Below are 27,816 nucleotides of genomic sequence, written 5' to 3'. Positions count from 1 at the left end.
TGCATTGCTTGCATAGGGCTTTGTTAGAGCCAGAGGACAACCTATTCCCACAATTAGGACACTTTTTGCGGCCTGTCTTGTCTTCCCTTGGGATATCTTTAGCCTGAAATAAGAAGACAAAGGATTTCTTAGCGTCAGCCCCATGTCCCTCCTTCAATCACCAAGTGCAAACAATCTCACTGTGAGTAAACCGCCACCGTGGGGCACTACAGGACCCAGCCTACAAACACCACCACTCCACCAGAGTAATAGCATGCCCAGCAGCCTACCTGGGATTGGCTGGTGCCTGTCTCCGCCGGAGTATCCTGGGGAATAGCCTCCATGGTCCCCCTCTGATGCTCCCGATCCCGCCGCTAGTCCGGTATTGCTGGACGCTGGTCGGGCTTCACAGGCACAGCGCTGGCTCTCCCTCTCCTCCTTGTACCTTTAGAGACCCGGAACCGGAAGTCTCGGCACGCAGTGATGACGCGGTTCCGCCGGAAGTGACGCTCGGCGTCTCCGACCCCACCGCAACAAGGAGCTGAGATGGAGGTTCCACTCACCGCTCCTGGGGGAAACCAGCGCCATTCTGCCCCTGGCCACCTCGGCACTGGAAGGAGGAGGGTAACGGGTCTGCTCCGAATCAGCTGGACGGTACCCGAGCCGTTTAAAAAAGGTATGGACCCAAAACTGCAGCCAAGGAATAGGACCCGGTCCCTCATGGCTACAGGTTCTCAGGCAGCCCCTGAGAGGGGCCTTCAGGTTCCTGGCAACATGTTCCTCCGACGGAGGAAACACAAATGACTGACCAGGGACCTGAGGGACCGCCTTTTGAACTGTGGCAATGTGTTTCCTGGGTCGATGGGAGGAGCTCCATCTCTCAAGGGCTGTCCTGGAAGAACACTTGGGAAATTCCGCCAGCAAAAGTCCGATGGTGCATACACATGGTCGGAATTTCTGACCAAAAGCTCTCATCGGACTTTTGCTGGCGGGATTTCTGATCATGTGTACGGGGCTTTAGAAGACCACCAAATATATACACAAATGAAGAGAGGGTTGCAGCATACAAAGCTCCTTATTGCTCATATAAAAATGACATATTTTCTTGTGACAACACTGAAGAAATGACACTTTGCTACAATGTAAAGCAGTGAGTATACAGCTGGTAGCAGTGCAAATTTGCTGTCCCCGCAAAATAACTCAAACACACAGCCATTAATGTCTAAACCGCTAGCAACAAAAGTGAGTACACCCCTAAGTGAAAATGTTCAAATTGGGCCCAAAGTGTCAAGATTTTGTGTGGCCACTATTATTTTCCAGCACTGCTTTAACACTCATGGGCATGGAGTTTACCAAAGCGTCACAGGTTGCCACTGGAGTCCTCTTTCCCTCCTCCATGATATCACTGAGCTGGTGGATGTTAGAGAACTTGCACTCCTCCACCTTCCTTTTGAGGATGCCCCACAGATGCTCAATAGGGTTTAGATCTGGAGACATGCTTGGCCAGTCCATCACCTTTACCCTCAGCTTCTTTAGCAAGGCAGTGGTAGACTTAGGGGTGTGTTTGGGGTCGTTATGTTGGAATACTGCCCTGAGGCCCAGTCTCCCAAGAGAGGGGATCATGCTCTGCTTCAGTATGTCACAGTACATGTTGACATTCATGGTTCCCTCAATGAACTGTAGCTCCCCAGTGCCGGCAGCACTCATGCAGCCCCAGACCATGACACTCCCACCACCATGCTTGACTGTAGGCAAGACACACTTGTCTTTGTATTCCTCACCTGGTTGCTGCCACACACACTTGACATCATCTGAACCAAATAAGTTTATCTTGGTCTCATCAGACCACAGGACATGGTTCCAGTAATCCATGCCCTTAGTCTGCTTGTCTTCAGAAAACTGTTTCCGAGCCGTCTTGTGCATCATTTTTAGAAGAGGCTTCCTTCTGGGAGGACAGCCATGCAGACCAATTTGATGCAGTGTGCAGTGTATGGTCAGAGCACTGACAGGCTGACCCCCCCACCCATTCAGCCTCCGCAGCAATGCTAGCAGCAATCATATGTCTATTTCCCAAAGACAACCTCTGGATATGACACTGAGCACGTGCACTAAACTTCTTTGGTCGACCATGGCGAGGCCTGTTCTGAGTGAAACCTGTCCGGTTAAATTGCTGTATGGTCTTGGGACCGTGCTGCAGCTCCGTTTCAGGGTCTTGGCAACCTTTATGTAAAGCAACAATTCTTTTTTTCAGATCCTCAGAGTTCTTTGCCATTAAGTGCCACTATTAACTTCCAGTGACCAGTAGGAGAGAGTGAGAGCGATAACACCAAATTTATCACATCTGCTCCCCATTTACAATGGCTAATTGGGCCCAATTTGGACTTTTTCACTTAGGGGTGTACTCACTTTTGTTGCCAGCGGTTTAGACATTAATAGCTGTGTTGAGTTATTTTGAGGATACAGAAATTTACACTGTTATACAGGCTGTACACTCACTACTTTACATTGTATCAAAGTGTCATTTCTTTAGTGTTGTCACATGAAAAAGTATAATAAAAAAAAAACGAAAAATAACTTTTTGTAAATATTTTAACACGTATAACTCTTACAGCAGAGTAGCAAATGTGACATTTACTTATGATGAATTTAGAGTTGAAAAACGCGCTGTGATAGCTGATGCAGAAGCAAGCCTACTGTGCTAAATTCTTGAATCTCCAGACTGTAGCAGCACATTCTGTTAAGCATTGCTGTCACACAGAATTAAGCTGTACTTTAAACTATGGGCAAACGTCCAATATAAAGACACCATGCAGCCATAGCAGTGTTTGTATATGAGCCATTCATGTCCTAGCAACCAGCTCTGAGCTCTGTGAAATGCTCCATAATTGGTACTACCCAATGTTTTAGGTTAAGGTATGCTTGTCTTCTCCATTGAGGTGGTACATCTTTATGTGTGAAAGCCCAGTATAACCCATGATGTAACTCCAGTGTGACAAATACATTTTTATATATGCTTCTCCTTATTTTAGACCTTTCTTTTAACAATTACAGGGTTCTCCTTTTATTGCTTGGTATTGATCTGTTGGGAACTACGGTAATCTAAGTTTCCCCTACAAACGACCAACATTTTACAATAAAGTGCAGGAGGAAGAGTAAAAAGGGAAATGTAGGCTGCCACGGCTGACCTCCAAAAAAAAAAAAAAAAAAAAATGCTAGCTGTCTGGCCGACTCTGATTTACTTTAGCATACTTTTTCAGTCACTGACATTTAACAAATATATAAGTGTAAGGTTGACCGCAGGTCAGCCTGTGTTTGTAGGAGGAGTCAGGCCGTATAAAGCCTGCCCTCCTTTGCCTCCTCCCTTGTGGTCGTAGGCTCTCGGATTCGCATCATTTCCGGGCGACTCAGACGTCCCTTTTGGGTTGCGGATCGGTCAAGGAGGACATATGGACGCATTGCTTCTCCCTGCTCATTACAGGTCTTGGCCCAGCGTTTCCTTAAGGCGTTTCTTCAGAGGGTCTCGTGCGCTGCGGGCGCAGGCAAGAGGGAAGTTCTTCTTTCCACCGTTCACTTTACTCCAGCAGTTTGCTTCATTCTGGACTGCACTGTGGGGGGGTATGTGTTTGGGGGAGGTTGTCATACCTGTCAGGGTGGCCATCAACATCGGTTATTTTCAGGTTGGCGTTCTTAAGTGAATCAGGGGAAAAATTCCCATGGATAGCTGTGACCTTAGTAGCGCTTGAGGAAAAAAAATTAGGTTGGTTCTGGCGAGAATTTTCTTACCGTTTCCGAGTGTTGTCATCGGGATGATATGCTAAGTGAATGCACATTGCCCTGTTAAATGTGCAGGATATTTAGATTGCACTATCAATGCTCTTAAAGTGGCTCCGTCACTTTGCCTATTCAGGGAGAAATGACAGAGTCACTTTAGAGGCCACACCATGACCCACATAGATACCATGCTGCATCCTCCTCCTCATCCCGCCACTTCTTCCCCATGTGTTCAGTACCGAGGCACCACACTTTTCGTTGGGGGGGGAGGGGGGTGGAGGGCTCCATGCAGGCAGGGTCACGTACCATTCCACCAGCCACCTAACTCTGGTACGTTTCAGGGCATGTGGCTCGATTTTTACGTTTCTGTTATCAAACTTCACGTTCTTGTAGGTTTGTTCTCTAAGTGGTAGTTTTGTATGTTTATGTTCCATTTTTCTTTTCTTTAGTTGTTTTTTTATTCACATGTACTGGAAGCTCGAAGTTGCATTCTTTACGGTTTTTCTTTTGTTTTCCCATCCATTTCAGGTAGGTATTATTTGTTTTTCCTCACAACTGTTTTTTCAAGGGTGGCGTTATTCAAACCTGACGTTTCAGGTACATACACTTTATTCTGAGTAGTTGCTATATGGAGTCTGGTGATTCCCAGGCAGTTTCAGGTACATATTTCAGTATGTGACACGTTTTCATACAGAATGGCTGTCTACTTTCTTCCACTGCAGGCTATGTGTTTTTAACAGATTGAGGTGATCATTTTTAATTGGCTTGTTCAGTGGCAAGTCTCCTCATCTGTTCTTACGCAGCTTACGTATCTCGTACAAATTTACGCTTCTCAGGCAATTTACGTTTCTCATGCAACTTTCGTTTCTCAGGCCAACTCACATTTTCCCATGTTTCTCATGTTTTCCATGTATCTCACATTGCTCATTCAATTTACGCTCTCGTGCAACCTGCGTTTCCCATGCATTTTGCGTTTCTCTTGCAGCCTCAGTTCTCACGCTGCTCACGTTTTGTCAGCTCACGCTACTCACGGTTCTCGTTCAGTTATTTTCCTTAACGCAACTTACATTCCTGTCACAGGTTACTTTTCTCAGGCTGCTCATATTTCTTCCGCAGTTTATGTTCCTCACCCAGTTACGTGTTGTTTTCACTCAGTCCATGGTTGTTATTTTTATCATTTTGCTGGGTACCGTTCATGTTTGGTCATATTGAGTTTACATCTTCACGGTTAAATCATGACGTCTCCACCGCAGTTACATGTCTCGTTTCAGGTTTGCATGGATTAAGTTGGCCTTTTTTAATTGGCTTGTGCAGTGGCAAGCCGCCTCATCCATGTTACATACAATACATCTTGGTTTCCGTTTAATAATTACATGCTACCAATTACTTCAGTAGCCTGACATGTTTTCAGGTTTCAAGGCCTGCGTTTATGTTTTTAATTTGCCTGTTAGGACTCAGGTAACGGCCTGGTAATTACACAAAAGACTGGCATGTGTCGGTCCCATTCTTACAGTGTGCTTTTTGGGGGGTGGTTGCGGTTGGTCACAGGTAAGTCATGGGGGCGGTTTGTTACATTCTTGATCATGTCAATTTTTATTTTTTCGGGTTTATGCAGGTCATGTCTCAAGCAGTGCATATTGGGGATCTATCCCGCAGGTCATATCACAACCAGCAGATATTCGGGACTTCGCATCTATCCCGCCTTCTCTGACTAGGGGATCGGAGCTCAGTATCTCATCCCCTCTCAGAACCTGGACCATCCCAAGGCTGATGGCAGAACTACAACGCAAGGGGATTGCTCGGAAAGCCCAGTTATTTAGGTTGCTGTTCCCTCGTGCGTTGGACGCAAGTGTGGAGCAAGTTACCCTACAGACTGTGGTTTCTTCTCTATACCAGATCCACACTACTCTAAATTCCCTAGCTACAGCCTGCCGGGAGATGCGTAATAGAGTGGAGGTGTTAGAAAGTCAGCCTAATGCAGCTCCAGGAGTTTCTACTGGCCCAGGGGCTTTAGCAGATTCCGGAAACCGCCTTGGTGCTTAGGCCGGTACCGGTAGGCCCAGGTAATAATTTGTGTGCTCCACCCATTACTCTGGTACATTTTATCCCCGGGAACTTAAAAAGGACATCTTGGAGGGCAAGGATGTTACCCTTGCGTCCCTGTTAATTGCTGCTCATGATGTGGCAAATAACAGGTCTTGCGCTTGTGGGGATGTTTCGTGGTGGTTAAAACCAGGGATCACAGGATCAATCGTAAGTTGTCCATCCCCAAGTTTGTCCTGGCCTTTGGTCTTTACAGAGACATAATTTGCACTGCAAGTCTGCTTAGAAGGCAAGAGTTGGACCTTTACCTATATATGTTGCTCGAGTTAGGCCACAAGTATGGGGGGGTCCAATTTTTATGATTACCACCAGTCTTTTTCCACCAAGGCGGTGGCTTGTTTTGCCCAATTCCAGGTGGTGATGGTTTGGAGCAACATAGATACCGAGTTGTTCTGCCGGCTTTTCGCTGGGTTCAGATCTCCAGTGTGTGCGTGACTTGCCAGTCGTCCACGTACACGGCATACTGGTGCCCCAATTCGGAGGTTCCTGCTCTGCCTAGCACGTCCAGGGGGTCAGGTGCGTCTCTCCCATCCCAAGGCCCTCCGACACCTTTGAATAAGTTAGGCCGGCCCATTCATTTTCTGGGGAAGATTTGCAACAATTACAATCTTGGGACACGTAATTATAGTCAATGCTGTCTGTTACACATTTGTACCAGGTGTTTCAGTTTCAATAAGGAAAAACAAAGCCTTGTGACTAAGCCGCATCAATGTGCCTTTTTTGCAGGGGAGTGTTTAGCCACTCATCCCTCACCTTCATTCAGCAACTTTTTGGTAAGGGATTATTCGGAGTGGTTCCATACAGGGTTTTTTGCCTTTGCCGTCAAGTTAGTTTTGAATGCCCAAAACTCAGGTCATCTTCCATAGACACGGAAGCGGTGGATCTGTTAACTACAATCCGAACTTGAGAAAGGCTTCATCATCTGGCTGTTTACCGCAACACCTTTCTGGGTTTGGAGGGTCAACCCCCTGGGGCTTGTTAGAGGGAAGTTTTCCAATAAACTATGTTTAATCTATGACTTGTCTGCCCCTCACTGTTCACACACAGCTAGCCTCAACTCTGATTCCTTCGGAAGAATATTCTCTCAAATATGCTTCGGTAGATCAGGCGATTCAGTCTATCATCAGGGTGGGCTCAGGCGCCTGGTTGTCCAAAGCAGACATTGCGGATGCTTTTAAGTTTTTGACAAGTCTGCCGTCACTCTGGCACTGGCATGGTATCAGGTGGAAGGGAAGTTACTATTTTCAATAGTAGCCCTTGGTTGTTTGACTCATTTGCCCAGGCCCTTAGCTGGATCCTCACTCACAGGGAAAATTGTCACAAGGTGATTATTTAGATGATTTTCTCCTCATTGAAGGTTGTCATCAGGAACCCACTGAGCTTCTGAAGCTCACTTCAGTTTTTTTCAGCTCTCAACGTCCCACTAGCAGTCAAAAAAATTGAAGGCCCTGTTACTAGACTCACGCTTGTTACTCAGTCCATGCAGGCCAGTCTTCCTACAGATAAGCTAGTTAGTATCAGAGATCGCATTCATGCCTTTACGGTCTCCCGAGTCTGTACCAGGGTGGAGTTACAGTTGCTGCTGGGCAAGTTAAATTTCGCAATGAGGATCATTCCCCCAGGGGAGGGCTTTCATTTCCAGGTTGTTATCATTGCCTTCAGCCCCTAGCTCAGATTCTCAGGTTATTCTGGATCCTTCCGCTCTATCTGATCTACTGATGTGGGATGAGTTCATCCAGCACTGTAATGGGGTCACCATGTTTATCCCTGCAGTATCCACTGTTTCCCCTCAAGTGTCCACAGATGCAGCAGCCACCAAAGGCTATGCGGCCATTTTTGCTCGCAGTGGCTGGCAGGGTCTTGCCAATTCTTTGGTTTACGAAGACATCAGCGATGTTTGAAATTTATCCTATTGTGGCAGCGGCTCTTGTGTGGGGGCAATTATGGGTGGGACAGACTGTGTTTTTTTCCACCAATAACCAGGCAACCTCTGAAATCATCAACAATGGCAGATCTAAGTCCTTGCTGATCATAGGTTTTGTGCGTAGGCTCATTTGGTTGTCCCTCCATTTAAATTTACACTTGCATTGTAGATTAGTCAATGGTGCAGATAATGTCGCGGCTGATGCTCTGTCCCGCTTTAATTTCCCACTATTTTTCCAGCAGGTTCCAGATGCAGATGCCTGCGCCACGCCTTCTCCGCGGTTCCAGCAATTGGTGATGGACTAGATTCCCATTGGGCTGACGCAGCAGCCTTGATCAACAAGTCATTATCTTTGAATACTAGGAAGGCTTATGACTCTGCTTGGAATGTTTTCCAGGCTTTCTGGTCAAGGTTTCCTAGTCCTGACCATTACGACATCCAGTACCTACTAGCTTTTACTGCTTTTTGCCATTCCCAACTCAAATTGGCCCACAGCACCATCAGGACGTATCTGGCTGGGATTCAGCATTTCATGTTTTTCGCTGGAGAGGACAACACACTGCAAGGTTTGTTCACTGAAGAACCTTTGTATATGATAGCCTATCGGAGAGCCCTGCAAAACTCCAGAAACTAAGAGTGATTGGATGGCCACCCTGCCCTTCTGCTTTGCGTCGACTGAGAGGAAAGCAGGACAATTGGCTGGTTCCAGAATCTTTCGTCGGTAACCTTCGGAAGATCTGTACGTGCTCACGCCCTCAGCGGCGTGTGAGAGCGGAGTATGCATCTGTGATCCCTGCAGAGGGTTTGTCTGCCAGTGCTGACGACTCCGGTGGTCTGGAGTCCATCCATTGCGGTAAGAGTCCAACTGTTTCTGGTCTGGAAGTGATACTGGCAAAACCAGGAAGGTCTCATCAAACTTTTGAGAAGGACTGATTTCCCTGTTCTCTATAATTTGGGGACTTAAGTCATAACCAGGATTGTTTTTCATATAAGGACTTTTGATTGAATTTCTTACATGGTGTATTTTTTTGACTCATGTTTTATATACAATCTATATTTGTTTTCATTACTTTTTATACTATAGATTTCACGTATATTCAGCGCAACTTTACACATAATTTTTTTCTGATTTGATCCATAATTGATATTTGATGGTTTTTAGTTGCAGCTTTTAGGTTTTGCCCCAAGCGCAATATTTTTGTTTGCTTTATGTTTTTGGAAGACCCCAACAGGCCGCCTATTTTTTCTGTACACCTCATTAAAGCCATCCTCAAAAGGGATCCAGAAGAGTAGCCCTCCTGCTGTGGTCAGCAGACTTCCCATAATGGGTAATATTTTTCATGACATGTCCGACATGCTCATGAGGTCTCCTTTTGAGCTGTTGCCCAGCTTGGTGCTCAAGGCAGCGATATATTTGGCCTCTTATGTTTTTTTTGAGGCCAGGGGGAAGTTACGGTTTCTGACCCAGGGTCTCGCATACTTTTGATCAATCAACTGGTTAGACACCCTGGCCACTTCTGTTTACATCTGCATGCTTGCAAGATGCAGCAAATGGGAGTCGGCATGGACACCAGGTTTTTTGAGACTGGCAAGGCATGGTGCCCGGTGTTGGTTTTAGACCAGCTCGTCAGTGCTACATCTGATAAACCTAGGGATGGTCCTCTGTTGCCTTTTCCTAGTTCTCCCCTCTCCGCAGCTCAGTTCATACTTCATTGCCATACCCTATTGGCCAATCTGGGTCTGGACCCTAAAGCATACTCTGGCCATTCATTCAGGACAGATGCGGCTTCGTGCCATGGGGTCCCGGCTCATATAATTAAGAAATTGGGTAGGTGGAGGTAATCTTGTTTCTCTAGGTATATCTCAGAGGCTCTTTTTGAAATGTCACAAGCATTTGTCAATTTGGCGGATTGAATGTTAATGCAGTGTGTAATAAATCTGTTTGTTAAGCTTTCATCCTACTGTGTTTATTTTTGCCCCCTTTTAGGCATACTGACCACATGACCTCGGCACACCTCAGGTCAATGTTGTCGGTTGCTCTTTGTTCCTTTCCTATACTATCCACAGACACAATGTAGGCTGCCACTGCTGACCTCCTAAAAAAAATGCTAGCTGTCTGGCTGACTCCAAGTCGCTGACATTGAAGAAATATACAAATCAGAAAAGTAAAATTTCCCAAAATTCCCAGGCCATTGGATCAGAAAAGTAGCTAGTGAGTTAAAAAAAATTTAGGAGTGGTCGGCAATGGTAGTCCTATTTCTTCAACACTGTTTTTTGAAAAGTTAAATTAAAAGTGGAATTATCCAGAAAACTGATTTTTTTTTTTTTTTTTTTTGCATGGAAGCTGTTCTCAGAGCTTAAATAGTAGAAAAAAAAAAAAACAGAATGAAAACAAAAAATATTAGTTATTGGGAGATTAATTTTGACCAATAAATGTAAATTACTTTGTAAGCTACTAAAGACAATTTCACACTGCAGCTCTGTGTGGGTGTACACTCGGTTTTCATGCTTGCTATCCATGGTTTCCCATAGACCTTCTATGATGTTCTGCATTTTAAGCAAGCTTTCTGAAAGTGCACCAAGGATTCAGCATGCAGGACATTTGGTGTGCCTTCAGAAAACTAACCTAAACATGAAATAAAATAGAAAGTCTATGGGAAACCTGCATGAAAACAGCGGGTACACCTAGGCTGCGGCTAAACAGCATGTCAGCAGTGGGAAACAGCCCTAAAGTTAGTGAGCAAATTCACCAACTATGCTAAAGACAGAAAGCTCATTCATTTACCCTACACTGAGACCTATGTATTTTCCAGAATCCAGCCTTCTAGGCCGTATCTCACAGGTGTAGTAGTGCACATACTGGAGCCTTAGGTTGCTGCTTTACCTTCGGCATCACAAATCACATCCAAGCGTCCAAGACAGATTTGTGACTTTGAGTAACTTTTTAGTTAACGATTATTATTAAACAAGTGAGAGGCAGAAGGTTAACCAGGGCGTGTGTTCCAGCATCATTAGCAGGTACAGTTTCCAGAATCATTGGAAGTGCGGTGGACTGGTGCACTACAGCAATTCCTGCATGAAAACCCCAAGTTCTACATTTAAATGTATTTGCCACTTAGGGTCAATGAAGGTGAAGTTTGGCACGGTAAATTAGGCAATTATATTCAGTGGCTCAGTGTCTGCCGGTCGATTTGGTAAGCATAAGGAATCACAACATAGCAATACAATTAATGAAATGAGATGAAAAAGGACAAGCAGTGCCCAAGGAGCAGATATAAACCATTGGTTGTATACTGCAGCAAAACACCACTAAAGAAGGGAAGGAATGTTTTCCCTGGTCTCAAGTATACAGCTGTCCCAATGCATTACCTCACACTAGTATGTAGAGAACGTAGGAACTGTAAACATTTTTGTTCCGCTCTATGAAATATGGTCAATTAAAACAGAAAGAGGTTGTAATGCCTACTGTCTGTCTTTCTCAGTACCCTTGGTTTGCAATGCCTGCACTGTGACAGTATGTAGGCATCCTTGCAGTCCTGTCACCCACAATATTCATATCCCAAGATACAGGGTGGCTAGGATCTGAGAAAAGCCCCTAGGCTTCTGGGAGGACTGCAGCAAAGGGGGAGCACAGCAGTCAGGAGTACACAAACCACAACATATGCCTGATCTCTGTACTCTGCGCATTATATACTCCTTGTACTCTGTGAGCAGCATACTCCTGATCCCTGCCTGCTAAGCATTATGTACTTCAGCAGTCTGAGTTTAAGAAACCTTTGACCCCTGCACTCTGTGCGTTACGACCCCTGACCCCTGCACTATGTACATTACGGACCCCTGCACTATGTACGTTACGGACCCCTGACCCCTGCACTCTGCGTTACGGACCCCTGACCCCTGCACTATGTATGTTATGGACCACGGACCCCTGCACTCTTTGCATTACGGACCCCTGCACTCAGTGCAGGGGTCAGGGGTCCGTAACGCACAGAGTGCAGGGGTCCGTGGTCCATAACGTACATAGTGCAGGGGTCAGGGGTCCGTAACGCACAATGTACATTATGGACCACGGACCCCTGCACTCTGTGCATTACTGAACCCTGCACTCTGTGCGTTACGGACCCCTGACCCCTGCAATATGTACATTACGGACCCCTGCACTATGTATATTACGGACCCCTGACCCCTGCACTATGTATGTTACGGAAACCTGTAATCTCCACATTATATACTCCTTACATTACATAGTCCTGGCCGCTATATTCTATTTCGTTAACTACATAGTCTTGACCAAGGTGTTTTGTAAACCTGAGTGCAGAAAATATAATACAATAGAAGTGTTTTTTTTTGTGATTGTGCTGAGGTTTGTATCTGTGAAACTCTCACTTGTGACAGTTTAGGCATATTATAATGGGTACAAATACTGTGGCACGTATATTGCGAGTACCCTGGGGTTCTAGTTAACCATTCCCTTTTTAATTTCTCAGCTCCTGATAGTATCACTGTGTGGTTATTTAGAGATAATGAGGCCTCTCTCAGGAGGCTCTGCATCCTGCTTGGCAGTACTGATCACAAATTATGTATGTATGTAATATTGTATGTATTGTTAATTCTACCAGACAGGCTCTGCCTGACTGAAAACAGACCATCAATGCTCCTTCATTTTATGAAATACCCAGAATTCTCCTGGTAGCCACAGACCACTTCAAATTACCTGCCTGGGCAAAAGGGGGTCATTTTTATACGTTTTGGCATGCAAGAGGTGCCATTTTCTTTACAGAAAATTGTGTGTTTTTAGCAATGCTGACATGCACCATACCGATTTATGTGAAAGGTGAATAGCGAAAGTTCCACTTTAAATTTAGCAACAGATACAAAGGTTACACAGGAAAAACATGTAGTTACACAGCAATAAAAACAATGACAGTGTTGCACTAGCTTTCTTTATCTACAGTCCTGTGATAAGGAAGCAAACACAAAGCATTGGGCCTGCCCCCACATAAAAGAATATGCAGTCTGCTTACAGTATACTTCAGTACAGCTACACTGGCCAAACCCCTGCAGCTTCAAATGACACATCTAGAATTGTGAAGGCACTGCTCGGTGATGTTGTCGCCCATATTTATGTGCAACACAGTAATGTTTTTGATGTGCATTAGTTCATGTGTTTATTCAGGTTTGTGTGAGCATTATACATATGTTTATTCGTTATGCAAACGATGAAGAAACATTCAGAATAGGAATGTTCCATAGTCCATGGGTCTGCAAAGCACACATACAAAAATGCAGGCTAAAAAACAAACAAAATGTAGCACTAACCCCCAAAGGAACTGCTGGTTTAATTGGGCTTATCGTTACCTTCTTTTCCTCAATTCAAATCTAGGGGTGTCCCGTGGTAGATGGCCCAGTAACTTGAGAGACTGACGACAGAATCCGCATAAAGGGATTTTATTTGCAAACGTAGACAATGAACAGTCTCTTAAATTGGGATCAGAGGGTTAGGATGAAAGTTCAGGTACTCTTAGCCCTTGTACACACGGTCGGAGATTCCGACAACCAAATCCGTTGGATTTTGTCCGAAACGGTTGTATACACACGGTCGGACAAAGTTGTCGGAAAATCCGACGTGATGACGTTATTTCGTTACGACGGACTATGTTCACGCTAGTAGCCAATATTTTTGGTGTAGGAATTTGATCTGAGCATGTGTGGCACTTTGTCCGATTGGAATTCTCTACACATGATCGGAGTATGTCCGATCAGAGCATTTTGTCGGAAAATATTTCCGGCAAATTGGAAAAGTTAGTCCGACGGATATTCAGACGGAAACAGTCCGATGCATACCACACACAGTCGGAATATCTGACAAAACGCTCCGATCGGACAAATTCCGATGGAATCTCCGACCGTGTGTACAAGGGCTAAATGTCAAAGTCAAAAATTAAAGGACTTGCTTACTTTGACTGCATCCAGAGAATAGCCATTCAAAACAGGATGTTCACTCATGTTGGATAGTCCCTCTCTCACAAGGTCTAGCAGCCAACAAGATGCTTAAAGCGGGATTCCACCCTAAAGTGGAACCTCCGCTGATCGGAACCCCCCCCCCCCTCCGGTGTCACAATTGACACCTTTCAGGGGGGAGGGGGGTGGAGATACCTGTCAAAGACAGGTATTTTCACCCACTTCCGGGCATAGACTCCCACGGGAGTCTACGCCATTTCCTGCCCTGCCGCGCTGTCTGCTGGGACACACACGGGTCCCAGTGATAGCGCGGAGATTTCCTATTGCGCGGCGCGGCTCGCGCATGCGCAGTAGGGAACCGGGAAGTGAAGCCGATTCGCTTCACTTCCTGATTCCCTCAGCTAGAATGGCGGCGGCGGCAGCAGCCGAGGCCCGAGCGGTCGATCGGCCTCGGCATCGCTGGAACCCGGGACAGGTGAGTGTCCATTTAATAAAAGTCAGCAGCTGTATTATTTATAGCTGCTGGCTTTTAATATTTTTTTTTTTGGCGGAATCCTTCTTTAACTTAGGAACAAGTCTCAGCCCTTCCAGGCTCTTGCTAAGAAACCAACCCATACGTGGTCTTCTTCTGAAGAGTCCTCCCCTGGAATGCTATGAAGCTAATGGGTCTCTCCCAAACCGCAGACAGCACCCAAACACCTCAGAATCCTCCTTTAGTTTCCTTGCCTCGGGCTAGCCAGCCCCGAGACAACAAGTCGGGTGGATCCACATCCTAGGCCATTGCCTTCCTGAAGGCTGGTCAGGAGGACCAGGACCATGAAGTCAGCACATCCTTCTGGACCAGAAACCCGAACCATGTGACATCCGCATCTTAAGTACCCTCTCCTAGAAAGCACAGCAAGACTGCCACTCCCACTGGGCGGCCTCCAAGAGAGTGTAATCTTAAAGCACCCAACCAGACTGTAGTTCCATGCCTGCCAGAAGAGACAATGCCCCCTGTGGCCAGACTGAACATCCCATAGTCTAGTCAGACTGATGCTGAGGTCCAAATTTAGACAAATTTCACCCAAACCAAACTGCAGGTCAGGTGTAACCTTAAATATATAAAAAAACATAGCGCATGCTCTTCAGGAACCAGCGCTACAAAAAAAAAAAAAACAAACACAAATTTCACACATTAATTTTAAGCAGTGAAATGAATGTGTTTTTCAGCAAGTGTGAATGATCCAGTAGCACAGAGGGAGTACCTTCCATACTGGGAAGGGGGGTTTCCCACTTACAAAAAATAAGTCTAGTTCAGAGCCCCCAGGAAAGTCTTGATCACTTGTTTGAGCCACAGACAGGGCTGTTAGAGATGACGGGGCCCCATACTGCCTACCCGACAGGCCCACACTTCTCCTCCTCCTCCCATCCCACAGAAAATATCAAAATTATATTTTCGCTAAAAACACACTAAAATCATTACCCGTATTTATCAGCGTATAACAAGCACTTTTTTACCCTTAAAACAGAGGGTAAACTGTGCCTGCGTGGGGGTAAATCGGGAAGTCTACCCGCCTCTCATAGCCCTGGGATAGCGATGCCAGCCCCCTCCCACACGCCGCTCCCCCGTGCCACTAGATGTAATTCAAACCCCTCCACCAAACGCCGTTCTCCTCCTCCCGCTTCACCCCCTCCTCGAGTGTAGCTTTTGATTGGAGGAGAGCGGTCATGTGACTGTCAGTGAAAGAGAGGAGAGCAGTCAAATGACCTGGACCACTGCGCCAATGGAGGTGTTCAATAGATCCACAATAGACACAGGAGGAGCGGAGCACGAGAAGAGGCCGGTTTCTTACTTCTACTTTAATGTCTGCTGAGGGATGTTTGTGCACATGTGTGCACACCTTTGGATATTACTCCACCTGCAGTTCATTTTGACAACTTTTTTTCCATGTTCTGTTTAAAACTGCTCATCACCCTGTCCTACCCTATCATACATTTAATAGCTCTGATGCAGAGCATGCAGGCAATGCCATCCCAGGAGACTGGGGGGTCTCCTGGGAGTGCAGAGGAGGAGGGGGGGGCTTTATAATGAAAGGGGTCAGTGTACTATGCAGGGGGCTCAGTTTACTATGCAGGGGGTCTATGTGTGATGCAGGGGGCTCAGTGTACTATGCAGGGGACTGTGGAAAGTTTTCTTCCTGAAACTTCCCTTAAATTGAAGGTGCGTGTTATACGCCGATAAATATGGTATATTACATATTTACCAGCCCCTTCCCCCACTCTCCATCCTGAAACATCCCCTTGTAGGCCCACATCAGCTGCCCGCGGGAGAGGAGAGGCTTGAAGCTCGAAATGCTGCAGGGAAAAAAAGAGCAAACAGGGGAGCCCGGAAAGCAGGGAGATGGGGGCTAGAACTGATCCCCTTCGCAACACAGTTAGAGGCAGGGGGCAGAGGAGAAGCCAGCAGAGCTGCAGGAGGAGGAAGAGGAGGATCGGTGTCTGCAGTAAGGCAGTACAGCTGGCCCTCCTGCATAGCAGGTGCCTTTGCCCGTTTTTGGACTGATGGGGCCCGGGTCCAGTACAGAAGGGCTGGTTGTACTGCCTTATAAGTGTTCCTGGTCACAGGGGTACTAGCTTTATCAGACTAACAAACTGTATGTCAGTTTACTTTAGATTTGTGGGCTCATTTATTAGCAGTACTACTATGGCAACAATACATATATGTAATGGGTTTCCCCTTTTCACAGTAGTCAAAACAAACACTGGTAGCTAAAGCTGCGGACACTATTGTAAACTTGTTGTCAGACTAAGAACCATTCAACAGTTTACATATTATTAACAAACAGTGCGTGAGCTTTAAAACAAGTCCCCACTGATCTCTGTAGCTCCACGCACTGTAGAGCGATTAATCGTCACAGTAAACACAGAAGCCTTGAATTTTATTATTTCAGCAGCTCAGCTCACCCCAAACCCCCCACCCAGTAGTGACTACAACCTTTCAGTCTATTAATCTCTAATGTGAATACAGATTTGATGCACTAACAGAGGTATAAATGTGAGCTGAGCTACAGAGAGAACAAGTTGGATGGCTTCAGTGCTTCTGTTGTGAACTTTGAGAATTCATTACTCCAATGTGCATATTGCTACAGGGGTCTGTGATTGCTTGGTTTACAACTCATTTGCATTATTTTGTCCTGCTAAAATACGTAAATACTTGACCCTTCATACCATAGCCATGATGTAAATGCAACTCAATAAAAAAAAATTTAAAAACACAACAAAAAAAAAACATAAAATATGTGCCACAAGTGCATTAGAAATGCATTTAAATGTGCATGCGGAACTAAACGTAGGTGAAAAAAAAATAGCCCTAAGCATTCCACTGTGTGAATTGTTTTTATCGCTTTTATTGATCATCAGGCTATGCACACTAAAAGATTTTCACTGACAAAGACAGGTGAAAAGTAGGATAAGTGTTAGCAACCTTATATGAAAGTGGACCTAGACTGAGGCTCCATTTACACGTACTACACCAAAGTTGCACCGACTTTGGAGTGCAACTTGGATGCATCTTTGGATGGGTGCACTTTGGCTTTGACCAGTGATAATGTTGCATTACATAACATTCAGGTACGACTTTCAGGAAGCCTTTGAGGGTGGACATTGAAGTCTATGGCCCTCAAGTTGCACGAAAGTCAGATCAAAGTAGTGCATAAACTACTTTGAAGTCGATGCAACTTTAAGTTGCACATATATGAATGATTATCATTGGAAAACATGGGGAACAACTTTGCCGAAGGTTGCATGATGAGTTGCATAAGTGTGAATGGAGTGGATAGAGAGTATCAAGAGCAGAAACCCCTCACCAGAGATCACATGAACAAGTACCAAAACCTTCACATATGTCACAGACACAGGAGGATTCTTGGTTTTGGTTACTCTTTATTGTTATCTTCGCAAGATCATTAGCATAGCTTTATGTTTACATTTAAAACCATTTTAAAGACTTTTTGGAAAATAAGATCCAGATAGGAGGGCTTACATGCTTCTGTTTTCTTTTTTTTCTCTCCTCTGTTTTTGCTCCTTATTTTGACCCTTGGACACATTGCCCAACTTCAGGTATGCGGGTGCCTACTGTGCTAGCTAGGATATATGGAGCCTTTTTGGAGTTGCCACTTTGTGCGTGCTTCCGTTTTGAACTACAAGCTTACATGCAGCTGCTCCCAGTGATCCATGAGAGGCACAGAACCAAAGCTTAGGAGATGCTGTCAAATCATTATTGTGGAGGAGGAGGAGGAGGCGGCATTTGGCTCTCTCTTGCACTGCCTGTATTTATGGATCTGGGAGAGGCTTCACAAAAGCTTGTAGTTCAAAAGAGAAGCACAGGAGACTTCATTGAGGCTCCATAGATCCCAGCAGACACAAGGGGCACCCACACGCCTGAAGTTGGGCAGCCACCAGGGGATGGCATGGTCAGCAAGCACAGAGGAGGAAATTTGGTGGGGGAAAAAAAAAAAAAACACAGCAAGGAGTCTTACAAAATCTTACAAAAGAATAAAAAATAAATAAATTGCGTTGATCACTTAGAGAATAGGTCTGCTTTAAAATGTATTTTCTTTTCACCTACCTTCACCATCAAATGTTCCTTGTCCTCGAAGGATTTTCCGCTTATGAAAGGGAGAAAAAAAAAAAGAAGAAGAAGAAGACAATTATTAGAATAGAAGTTACTTTGATATTTATCACAAAAACACAAATTTTATTTTAAAATCAATAAAGAGCAGCTAAATCATATATCATATATTATATATATATATATATATATATATATATATATATATATATATATATATATATATATATATATATATATATATATATATATATATATATATACATATATATACACACATATACACACATACATACACACACACACACACACACACACGATCTGACTTTTTAACAACACACATGCAAATTAGCTGTTTTAAAGTGGTTGTAAACCCTTACAAACCACGTTGACCTACAGGTAAGCCTAGATTAAGGCTTACCTGTAGGTCCATGAAATATCTCCTAAACCTATACGGTTTAGGAGATAATTGCAAAAATACATGCACCGTAGACAGCGGCGTGCAGACATACTGGGCATGCCGCTGCTAAAGGCGATATGCCGTTATCGGCGGCTCCTGTGCACATGCGTGGGAGTGACGTCATCGCTGCTCCAGCCAAATCACAACGCCGGAGAAGCAATACCCGGAAGAAGATGGACGCTTCGCGCTACAGGGGACAGCGGTGACATCGCTGGCTCCTGTGTCAGGTAAGTGACACATAATGGGCTACTATGCAATGCATAGTAGCCCATTAAGCTTTACCTTTGCAGGGAGACAAAGAGGAAGTTAACCCATCAGGGTTTACTTCCTCTTTAAGGCAACATCCCACCGTGTTCACGCTCCATCGGACAAACTTTTTCGGTTTTCATCTGACTTTTATTGGCTGTGTGAATGGACAAACTTTTTGACAACATGAGTCCGATGGAGCAAAGTCCGATCGTGTGTACACAAAACCATCAGACTTTTGTACAAAAGTACAAACACCAATGCAAAAGATCAGACAACAATACAGAAGTTGACCAAAGGGTGGCACCAGAGTAATTGAACAACCTCTTTTGAAGTATCGCCAGTATGTTGAAACGTCACTACATTCGTGTTTGTTGCCTATAAAGTCAGATCGTGTGTATGCAATACAAATTTACGGCCAACGCCCTTTGTACAAAAGTTTGTATGTGTATGAGGCGCACACACACACACACAAATAAAATGTATACGTTTTACTTTATTTTTGTGGAATAAAGTGTCACACCACTGCTAAAAGGTCCAGATATTAATTCAAGTCAGGGTCAGAGTAGGCAATCAAAAGAGTAGCCCATGCTTTTCTGGGGTCCAAAAACACCCCCCTTCATCAGGACTAGAAAAAAATATAACATCTGCATATCAATACAATATCCTCTTCTCAGCATCAAAGTTAAAATGAAACACTCAATGTCAATGGTTGTATAAAAAGTAAATGGGATAACACTGAATAAATAACGAACGTGCAAGAACCTCAAACAAATGTGAGAATCTGAATAATAAAACAATTTCAATTAATCCTTTAGGATTGAAAAGAGTATCAATAATAAAAATTATAAATCCTCATTAACCTCTTAAAGCTGCTCTCCCCCCCCCCCCCAACAGCCCTTTAAGTGGGCTTTAATGCCTGGGAGGCTGTGTGACTTTTGTATCATGTCACTTCTGTGCATAGGCTAAAACCGGTTTCCTTTTGTGCTCTCAAGAATTGGGCACTGGCTAATGCATATGCACATACTCGCACAAGCCATTGCACATTTCTCGTGCACGCGGGTGCACCGTGCACCTGAGACAGATGATGGCACCAAACAGGCTATTTTTAGAATCTGTCTTTTAGCCTGCATCCTGGAGTTCTTGTCATCCTGTATCCTGATTCCAGTTGCTAACCCGGCTTATCTGACCTCTCTATGAACTCTGCACCGATCCAGACTAGTCCTTGACCTCTGCTTCTGTCTGCTACATTTGCTCCTATTCCACCGATTGGCTCCTGACCAGGTTTTACCTAGACCATGCTATTGCCTGCTCCTCTTTACCTGATCTGTCCTGCCAGTATATGACCTGGCTTGCCTAACTTTGCTTCCTGCTCTTCTACAGTCTGTTACCAGTGCATGCCTCACCTGCCCACTGTCACCAGTACCAGCCTGCCATCCACCAGCTGTCTACCAGCCCTTCTGCTTCACTAAAGGCTACTGACAACCTCTCCCGCATGGCATGGATACCCGCTCTGTTACTGGCAAGACCTACGGGCACTCATGGCACTCCAGCAGCTTCTGTTCACACTACCAGAGTGTAAGAGGCTTTCCTCATCATTTCAGCGCCTGCTACCAAGTATGTGATAGTCCCGCAGCAGTCACATGATCAGTTGCCCTTCCCATTGGTTCCCAATCAGAAGTTCTAAAGTGGTTTTAAACCTCAGACATGCAATATGAACAAAGTATATCCCTCTACACTCAACTAGGAGCACCAAGTGTCATTTCTATCTGATGCTTTGTTCCTCTGCTATCAGCATGAGTCACTTCTGACATGTATTCCTGATGCCAAGAGAAAAAAAGGTGACGGGGGAGGGACCTCCAGCTGACCGACAGCCTCAGCATGGTTACTGTGTAAATGAGGGTGTGTCTCTTCCCTCCAATCAGCTCTCAGAGCTCTCCTTACTGAGCTCTGCAGTTTGTAATTTTAGCTCGCTGGCACTTTTTTTCTTACAACTCAGACAAGCTTTAAAAATTCTTTGAAATGGATGTAGAGAAGCGAAGACTGCAGATAAATAGGTACAATTTATTTAAAAGTATTTGTTTCATCTCTATGTATCACCTGAGGTCAGTCACTTCACCAGGTATACAGTATGTGACAGTTTTCAACTACTTTAACAGAGAGCTATCGGTGACTGCTTGGTCAGTGTGCTGGCAGTGCGCTCTCAGCATACAATTACATAATGTCGTGGAGACGCATATGTGCAGCGGCTGGGTATTAAAGCCTGCCTTTCCTACCATTACATATATTCGTTATGCGGTTGTCACGGCTGAGTTTTTCCTTCTCAGAACTGGCCGCTCACCTGTCGGCTAATTGCCAGCTCCCATCTCTCCACAGTTACTCAGCTGTTGATATCCTGCTCATCAGTTCTGCCTACTTAAAGCGGGGTTCCACCCTAAAGTGGAACTTCCGCTCATCGGAACCCTCCCCCCCTCCGGTGTCACATTTGGCACCTTTCAGGGGGGAGGAGGGTGAAGATACCTGTCTAAGACAGGTATTTGCACCCACTTCCGGGCATAGACTCCCATGGGAGTCTATGCCATTTCCTGTCCCGCCGCGCTGTCTTCTGGGACACACGGGGTCCCAGAGACAGCGCGGATCATTCCTAGTGCGCTGCGCGACTCATGCATGCGCAGTAGGGGACCGGGAAGTGAAGCCGCATCGCTTCACTTCCTGATTCCCTCACCTAGAATGGCGGCGGCAGCAGCCGAGACCCGAGCGATCTCGGCTTCCGACATCGCTGGACCCTGGGACAGGTGAGTGTCCATTTATTAAAAGTCAGCAGCTGTAGTATTTATAGCTGCTGGCTTTTAATATTTTTTTTTTTGTAGGTGGAATCCCTCTTTAAGTCATCCAGCCCAAAAGGATCTCTGCCTTTGCCTTGGTCAACATCACAGAGCCTAGCTACTGTGTTTCATGTTTAAAGACTTTCTTTGCTGACATCCCTTCTGGCTCCAGATCCTGCTTGCTGTTCCACTACATTGATCCCTGACTTCTGGCTTGGCTGACTATCCGTTCCGGTTACTTAACTTTGGCTATGTTTTGACGTTGTTTGTTCTTTTTACTTTAATTATTAAACAAATGTGATTTAACTGTACTTCTGTTTCGGTCTGATTTCATGGTTTCTGACAGTGGTCAGCAAGATGTTAATATATGGACCTAGCATGAATGTAAGATGTAAATAAAATGTATCATGTGTATATAAAGCTAGCCACACACTTTATCATCTGATTGTACAATCTCCTTTAGCTTCACCAAAACCATGCAATACGAGCACAACCTTTTCAAAGTGTTTCAGTCTACAAAAAAAATACACAGTGTGGCCTGCTTATAGTCCTGTTTTTACAGCAAGTACTAAGTAATATTTGCACAGTGTTCACAGTTGAATGAGAGAGTCCAGTTATCTGTAATCCACTGAGAATACATATATATTAGTTGTGAACAATAATGTTAAACGTTTTCCAAGTAGTTAAAGTTCGCCAAGCACGTCACCATTTGTGAAGTTTGCTCCTGGCTACACAACGTTGATCAGCAGGTGAAACAACTTTAGCCAAAGTATCTACACAAGAAAACACAGAAAGATCATTCTATAAAAAGGAACGCAAGACATTTTTATTTTTTTTTTCAAAACAGGAATTTCAAAATCTGCATGCCTAGATGTCAGGTAACCTCAGTGCAAGCAAAGTGATCTCCCCACCTGTCTCTACTTGTGAGGAAATCTGCTGACAATCTCCCTGAGAACAAGTACTCCCTATTCCTCCTCATTATTTTCCAGCCTCGGGTTTATAGGAACAGCCCGAGCACAGGGAGGTCATTACATGGCATGTCAGCCCTTTGATGCCTCATTCACACTGGCACTCCTGTGTTCAGCTTTTCTAAAACTCAAACGTTACCTGGAAAGTATAAATCAACTTTTATGCCTCTCAGACAACTTTATTTCTGCATTTTTTACACGCGTTTAGCTGCGTCCAGAGTGTCTAATGGGATCCTGGACACAAAGAATTAAATTTTCGCTATGTAGCGATATAGTTACCGCTAGTAACAAACGATCCACCAATTCACCCCGCTGCCAGACTTCATACATCACTTGCAGAGACAAAGAACAGCCTTTAGCTGGTTTTGTTTTTGTTGTTTTATTGGGGGGTACAACTTGGATAGGGAATAGCGATATGGCATGCCCATAGAATCATTCATTTTAAGATTTAAGCTCAACAGCACATAGTTAGAGCCAGAAGATTGCATGTGCATTTATACAGAGTATGAATCTCCTCCTGCATCTCCATGCAGACTGTTGCTCCTCCTCTGCTTAACTCCCGCATACTATTCCTTCTAAAGCCTCATACACACTATCAGATTTTCTGCTGAGTTTTACCTTCATATTTACCAAAACCATATAATATGAGGTCAAACCTTAGGAGTTTCAATGTGTATGCAATCAGGCAGGCCCTTCTACTACATGGTTTTGGTAAATCTGAAGACAAAAATCAGCAGAAAATCTGATAGTGTGTATGGGGATTAAGAATTCCCCATCCATCAACGTGTGAAGAATGAATGAATGAATGAATGAATGAATGAATTGTATAGCGCAGCAACTGAGAACTGAATCGCCTCAGTAATGTCACATACCGTATATACTCGAGTATAGGCCGACCCGAATATAAGCCGAGGCCCCCAATTTACCCCCAAAAAAACTGGCAAACTTATTGACTCGTGTATAAGCCGAGGGTGAGACATGCCTGTCCATCCCTGTGTGTGTGTCCGTCCATCCCTGTGTGTCCGTCCATCCCTGTGTGTCCGTCCATCCCTGTGTGTCCGTCCATCCATCCCTGTGTGTGTGTGTGTCCATCCATCCATCCATCCCTGTGTGTGTGTGTGTCCATCCATCCATCCATCCCTGTGTGTGTGTGTCTCCATCCATCCATCCATCCATCCCTGTGTGTGTGTGTCTCCATCCATCCATCCCTGTGTGTGTGTGTCTCCATCCATCCATCCATCCCTGTGTGTGTGTGTATCCATCCATCCCTGTGTGTGTGTGTGTCTCCATCCATCCATCCGTGTGTGTGTGTGTGTGTGTGTGTGTGTGTGTGTGTGTGTGTGTGTGTGTCCAGCCTACCTGTGTCCCGAGCCTTTGTCCCGAGCCTCCGTCCCGTGCCTTGCCTCCTTGCCTCCGTCCCGTGCCGTGCCGTGCCTTGCCTCCGTCCCGTGCCGTGCCTTGCCTTGCCTCCGTCCCGTGCCGTGCCTTGCCTTGCCTCCGTCCCGTCCCGTCCCGTGCCGTGCCTTGCCTTGCCTCCGTCCCGTGCCCTCTTCGTCTGCGCCTCGGCGGCCATTGTAAAATTCAAAAGCCGCGCCTGTGATAGGCGGAACACTGAATTTCCCAGCAGCCTGTGTTCCGCCTATCACGGACATCGTATCATCCTCGTCCGTAGTACGAGGATGATACGATGTCCGTGATAGGCGGAACACAGGCTGCTGGGAAATTCAGTGTTCCGCCTATCACAGGCGAAGGCGGAGCCGGAGGCGCGGCTTTTGAATTATAGAATGGCCGCTGTCTGTCTGCTCGACACGCTGATCGAGCGGGCAGACAGCGATGACTCGAGTATAAGCCGAGGGGGGCACTTTCAGCCTCAAAAAAGAGGCTGAAAATCTCGGCTTATACTCGAGTATATACGGTATTCTACTTTTGAGCAATAAGGACCCTGACTAAGCCTCTAAGCAGGCTCTGGTTGCTCACTGCTACTAGGCCTGAGGTCTACAGCACCTCTCCCAGAGGCCTAGTAGTTTAAAAGCATTTCTTTGGATGGTGGACTACTGTTCCCAGCCAGCCCAAATTGCAAATCCTGTGCCCTAATGGCCACATCGGTTTGACACAGAATCCCACAGTCTCTCCTCCGATACAGGACTCCCCATCATTAAATGTGTAAATGGTGAAGACTTTGTTAATGACTGTGTAAAAGCAAAGTTCCCTCAGACTTCCTGGCATATCCAGCTTTCCACTGTGGTAACACTCATCTACCTTCCACTGTCCTTGATGAGGAACTTGACTGGACCATAGGTTCTGACAACTTTACCTGACCCTCTGCTCCAGGAGTTCCTTACCACCGACCGCATGCCAATGACAATGTAGAGGCAAAGTAGAGGCAAAGATCCTTCACAGCTCTACCTGGGCCTCTTCCTGCGATTGGTACACCCCCCAGATGGGGGTGCCCTCATGCTGCTGCCTAGTATTCCATTCCTCACTTCAGTCAGCCAACTTCTTCCCCAGTGGCATATAACCTCAGCTTATATAGGAGGCCTGCCCCCTGCCAATACCAATTGGGGATTGGTCAGGGTTCCCACATGAGCTGCCTGCCACTCTGGTTCTAGGCCCTGCCCCTCCTTTAGAATATTCTCCCTGAAGCAGATATAGAGCACAGGTGGTCACATCCACTGCTACTCTGACCACTCCCCCCCCCCCCCCAGATCAAAACAAACAGGCCTAGCTTGCAACATAGGTCTACCTAAATTTGCCTGTGCTGACAGTCCCTAGTAACAAACTATTACTAGCACCAACCTTTTGGTAGAGGGTGCTACATCTAAAACACAGGTAAACACTCAAGCTCCATTCCCACTAGCACGACACCAAAGTCACACAATTTCCAGTGCAACTTCGGAGTGCGACTCTGATCTGACGTTACACTCAAAAGTCGCACCAAAGTGCAGGCACCTTTTCAAAGTTGCACAGATCTGAAGGAGTGCCATTGAAAAGAATGAGCTGCAACTTGTCATGCGACTTGATGTCCTAATGGCAACATTGAAAAAGCATAACATGCATGTACTGTGCATCCATTTAGAAATGTCCTTCAAGCACATAAAAAAAAACGCAGGTTTAAGGCTGGTGTTACAAAGGCGGTCTCTGTAATGAGTATCCGCCTGCACAGTTGGGGATCTCTCTGATCCCCACTAAGCTGGTGTATGACAGGGCCGCATGTTCTCTACGGGGCTGTCAGATGGCAATAGCCCACCTGTCTGTTTTCATCAGGCTATCATCCAATCCGCTGGATGGATGGGGAATGGATCCTCTGTTTTTGCAGACCAATCGTTCGCTGACATCCGCCGGTCCATAGAGAGCTATGGAGGGTCCAATTGGGCCCGCCTGAAAAACTGACAGGCAGACCTGATCGGACAGCCCTGTAAAACCAGCTTGAGGACTCGTTCACAATAGCTTTGCTCTCTGAAGATCAATCTATGCATGGATCACTTCAGAGAGCATTTGACACGTGGTAAGGCGGCATTGTATTGCCCTCTCCCCACCTGCTTTAACCTCTTGGTCCCCCCACACACATGGCACTGCACACGGTTGCGAGACACTTGCAGAGTGGCCCCATCCAAATGAATAGGCCACGGGGTATAATTCCTGCCACAGTCATGCCTCTGCAGCTGAAGGGGGGGGTAACAATTTTTTTTTGGGGGGGCACAAACTCAACCCCCCCCAACGTACTAGTGTGAACGAGTCCAAACAGTGCTGAGGTGAATGAGGCCCAACAATGAATTTCTATTTGCTCCATTTTGGTCTGCAAGATTACATTAGTACAAAAGTTTTACTCCAGATAGGAGTTCAAAAAAGGTAGCTAAACACCACCTCTGGAAGAAAAAACAAACACTCTATAGCAACACACAAACTGGGCGAATAACCACAGCTAGATTGTGCACCCAAAATTCTACAGCAACTCTGACCCTGCATTTAAAATGCCTACGTCCGGGGTCAGTCATAAGCTCTATTTCAGGGATATGCAATTAGCAGACCTCCAGCTGTTACAAAACTACAAGTCCCATCATGCCTCTGCCTCTGGGTGTCATGCTTGTGGCTGTCAGAATCTTGCTTTGTCTCATGGGACCTGTAGTTCTGCAACAGCTGGAGGTCCGCTAATTGCATATCCCTGCTCTATTTGAATGTTACCGCTCAGGATAGCATCTGAAGAGACGTGGGGCAATAAAATGTTGCACATTTGAGCAGCTCCACATTGTCCCCACACCCTGCATGTGCCAGCCGAGCCTTTTAGCCACTACATGACTCTATGCCCATCATTTAGTAGTTGTCTGACAAGGGTCAAAACTGCCCATCAGTGGATCTCAATTTGCTGCCAGCATGAATCCAGCTTAAATTAATGTATTTAAACATTAATAAGCAGCAGGTGGGTTTACCTACAAGAGTACAAGTAAAGATGCTTCTAATTGTAATTATTATTAGATTCTAGTATGAGCAATGCCATGGAAGGTCATACAAGGACATTCAGCTCTAGAAGGTTAGTATAATCCTAGAAAAAATGCAGCAAGTATACCTCAAATAAGCAAACATTTTCATTTTTGGGGGGCTCTTCTATGGAAATACATACCTGGAGGTTCTTTTTAACAACCAGGTTGGTCTTTATTGAGAAGACTTCATATAACAATTAACAGTCATATTAACCCGGAGGTTCTTTAAAGCAGAATTTCACTCTCTCAATCAACATTGACTATTTTAGTCCTTATGCTGCTAGCATTAGTAAAATAGAAAGAAACGTTTAAACTGCTCAGCATCTGCCAATCCCTCCACTGGTTGCCACTCAACCAACAAATTAAATTCAAGATACTAACAATAAACTTACAAAGCCATCCACAACATCTTGGCCCCCCAACTACATCACTAACCTAGTCTCAAAATACCAACCAAATCATTCTCTTTGTTCCTCCTGTAGTGGTCAT

General features: G+C 45.4%; 1 protein-coding gene across 1 annotated transcript in view; it reads right to left on the bottom strand.

The window, feature by feature from the left end:
* Positions 1-27,816, bottom strand: part of ARHGEF26 (Rho guanine nucleotide exchange factor 26) — a 219,390-nt gene that overhangs the window by 172,268 nt on the left and 19,306 nt on the right. The window contains exon 3 of the mRNA XM_077488153.1: positions 18,348-18,387. Within this exon, the coding sequence (XP_077344279.1) occupies positions 18,348-18,387 (40 nt within the window). The remainder of the gene's footprint in view (positions 1-18,347; positions 18,388-27,816) is intronic.

This window comes from Lithobates pipiens, unplaced genomic scaffold, assembly GCF_037356315.1.
Source record: "Lithobates pipiens isolate NorthernLeopardFrog02 unplaced genomic scaffold, aLitPip1_a1.2 Scaffold_18, whole genome shotgun sequence".
NCBI classification, from domain to species: Eukaryota; Metazoa; Chordata; class Amphibia; order Anura; family Ranidae; genus Lithobates; species Lithobates pipiens.
The sequence above is the reverse complement of the archived record's forward strand: the minus strand, read 5'-3'. Positions and strand labels throughout refer to the sequence as shown.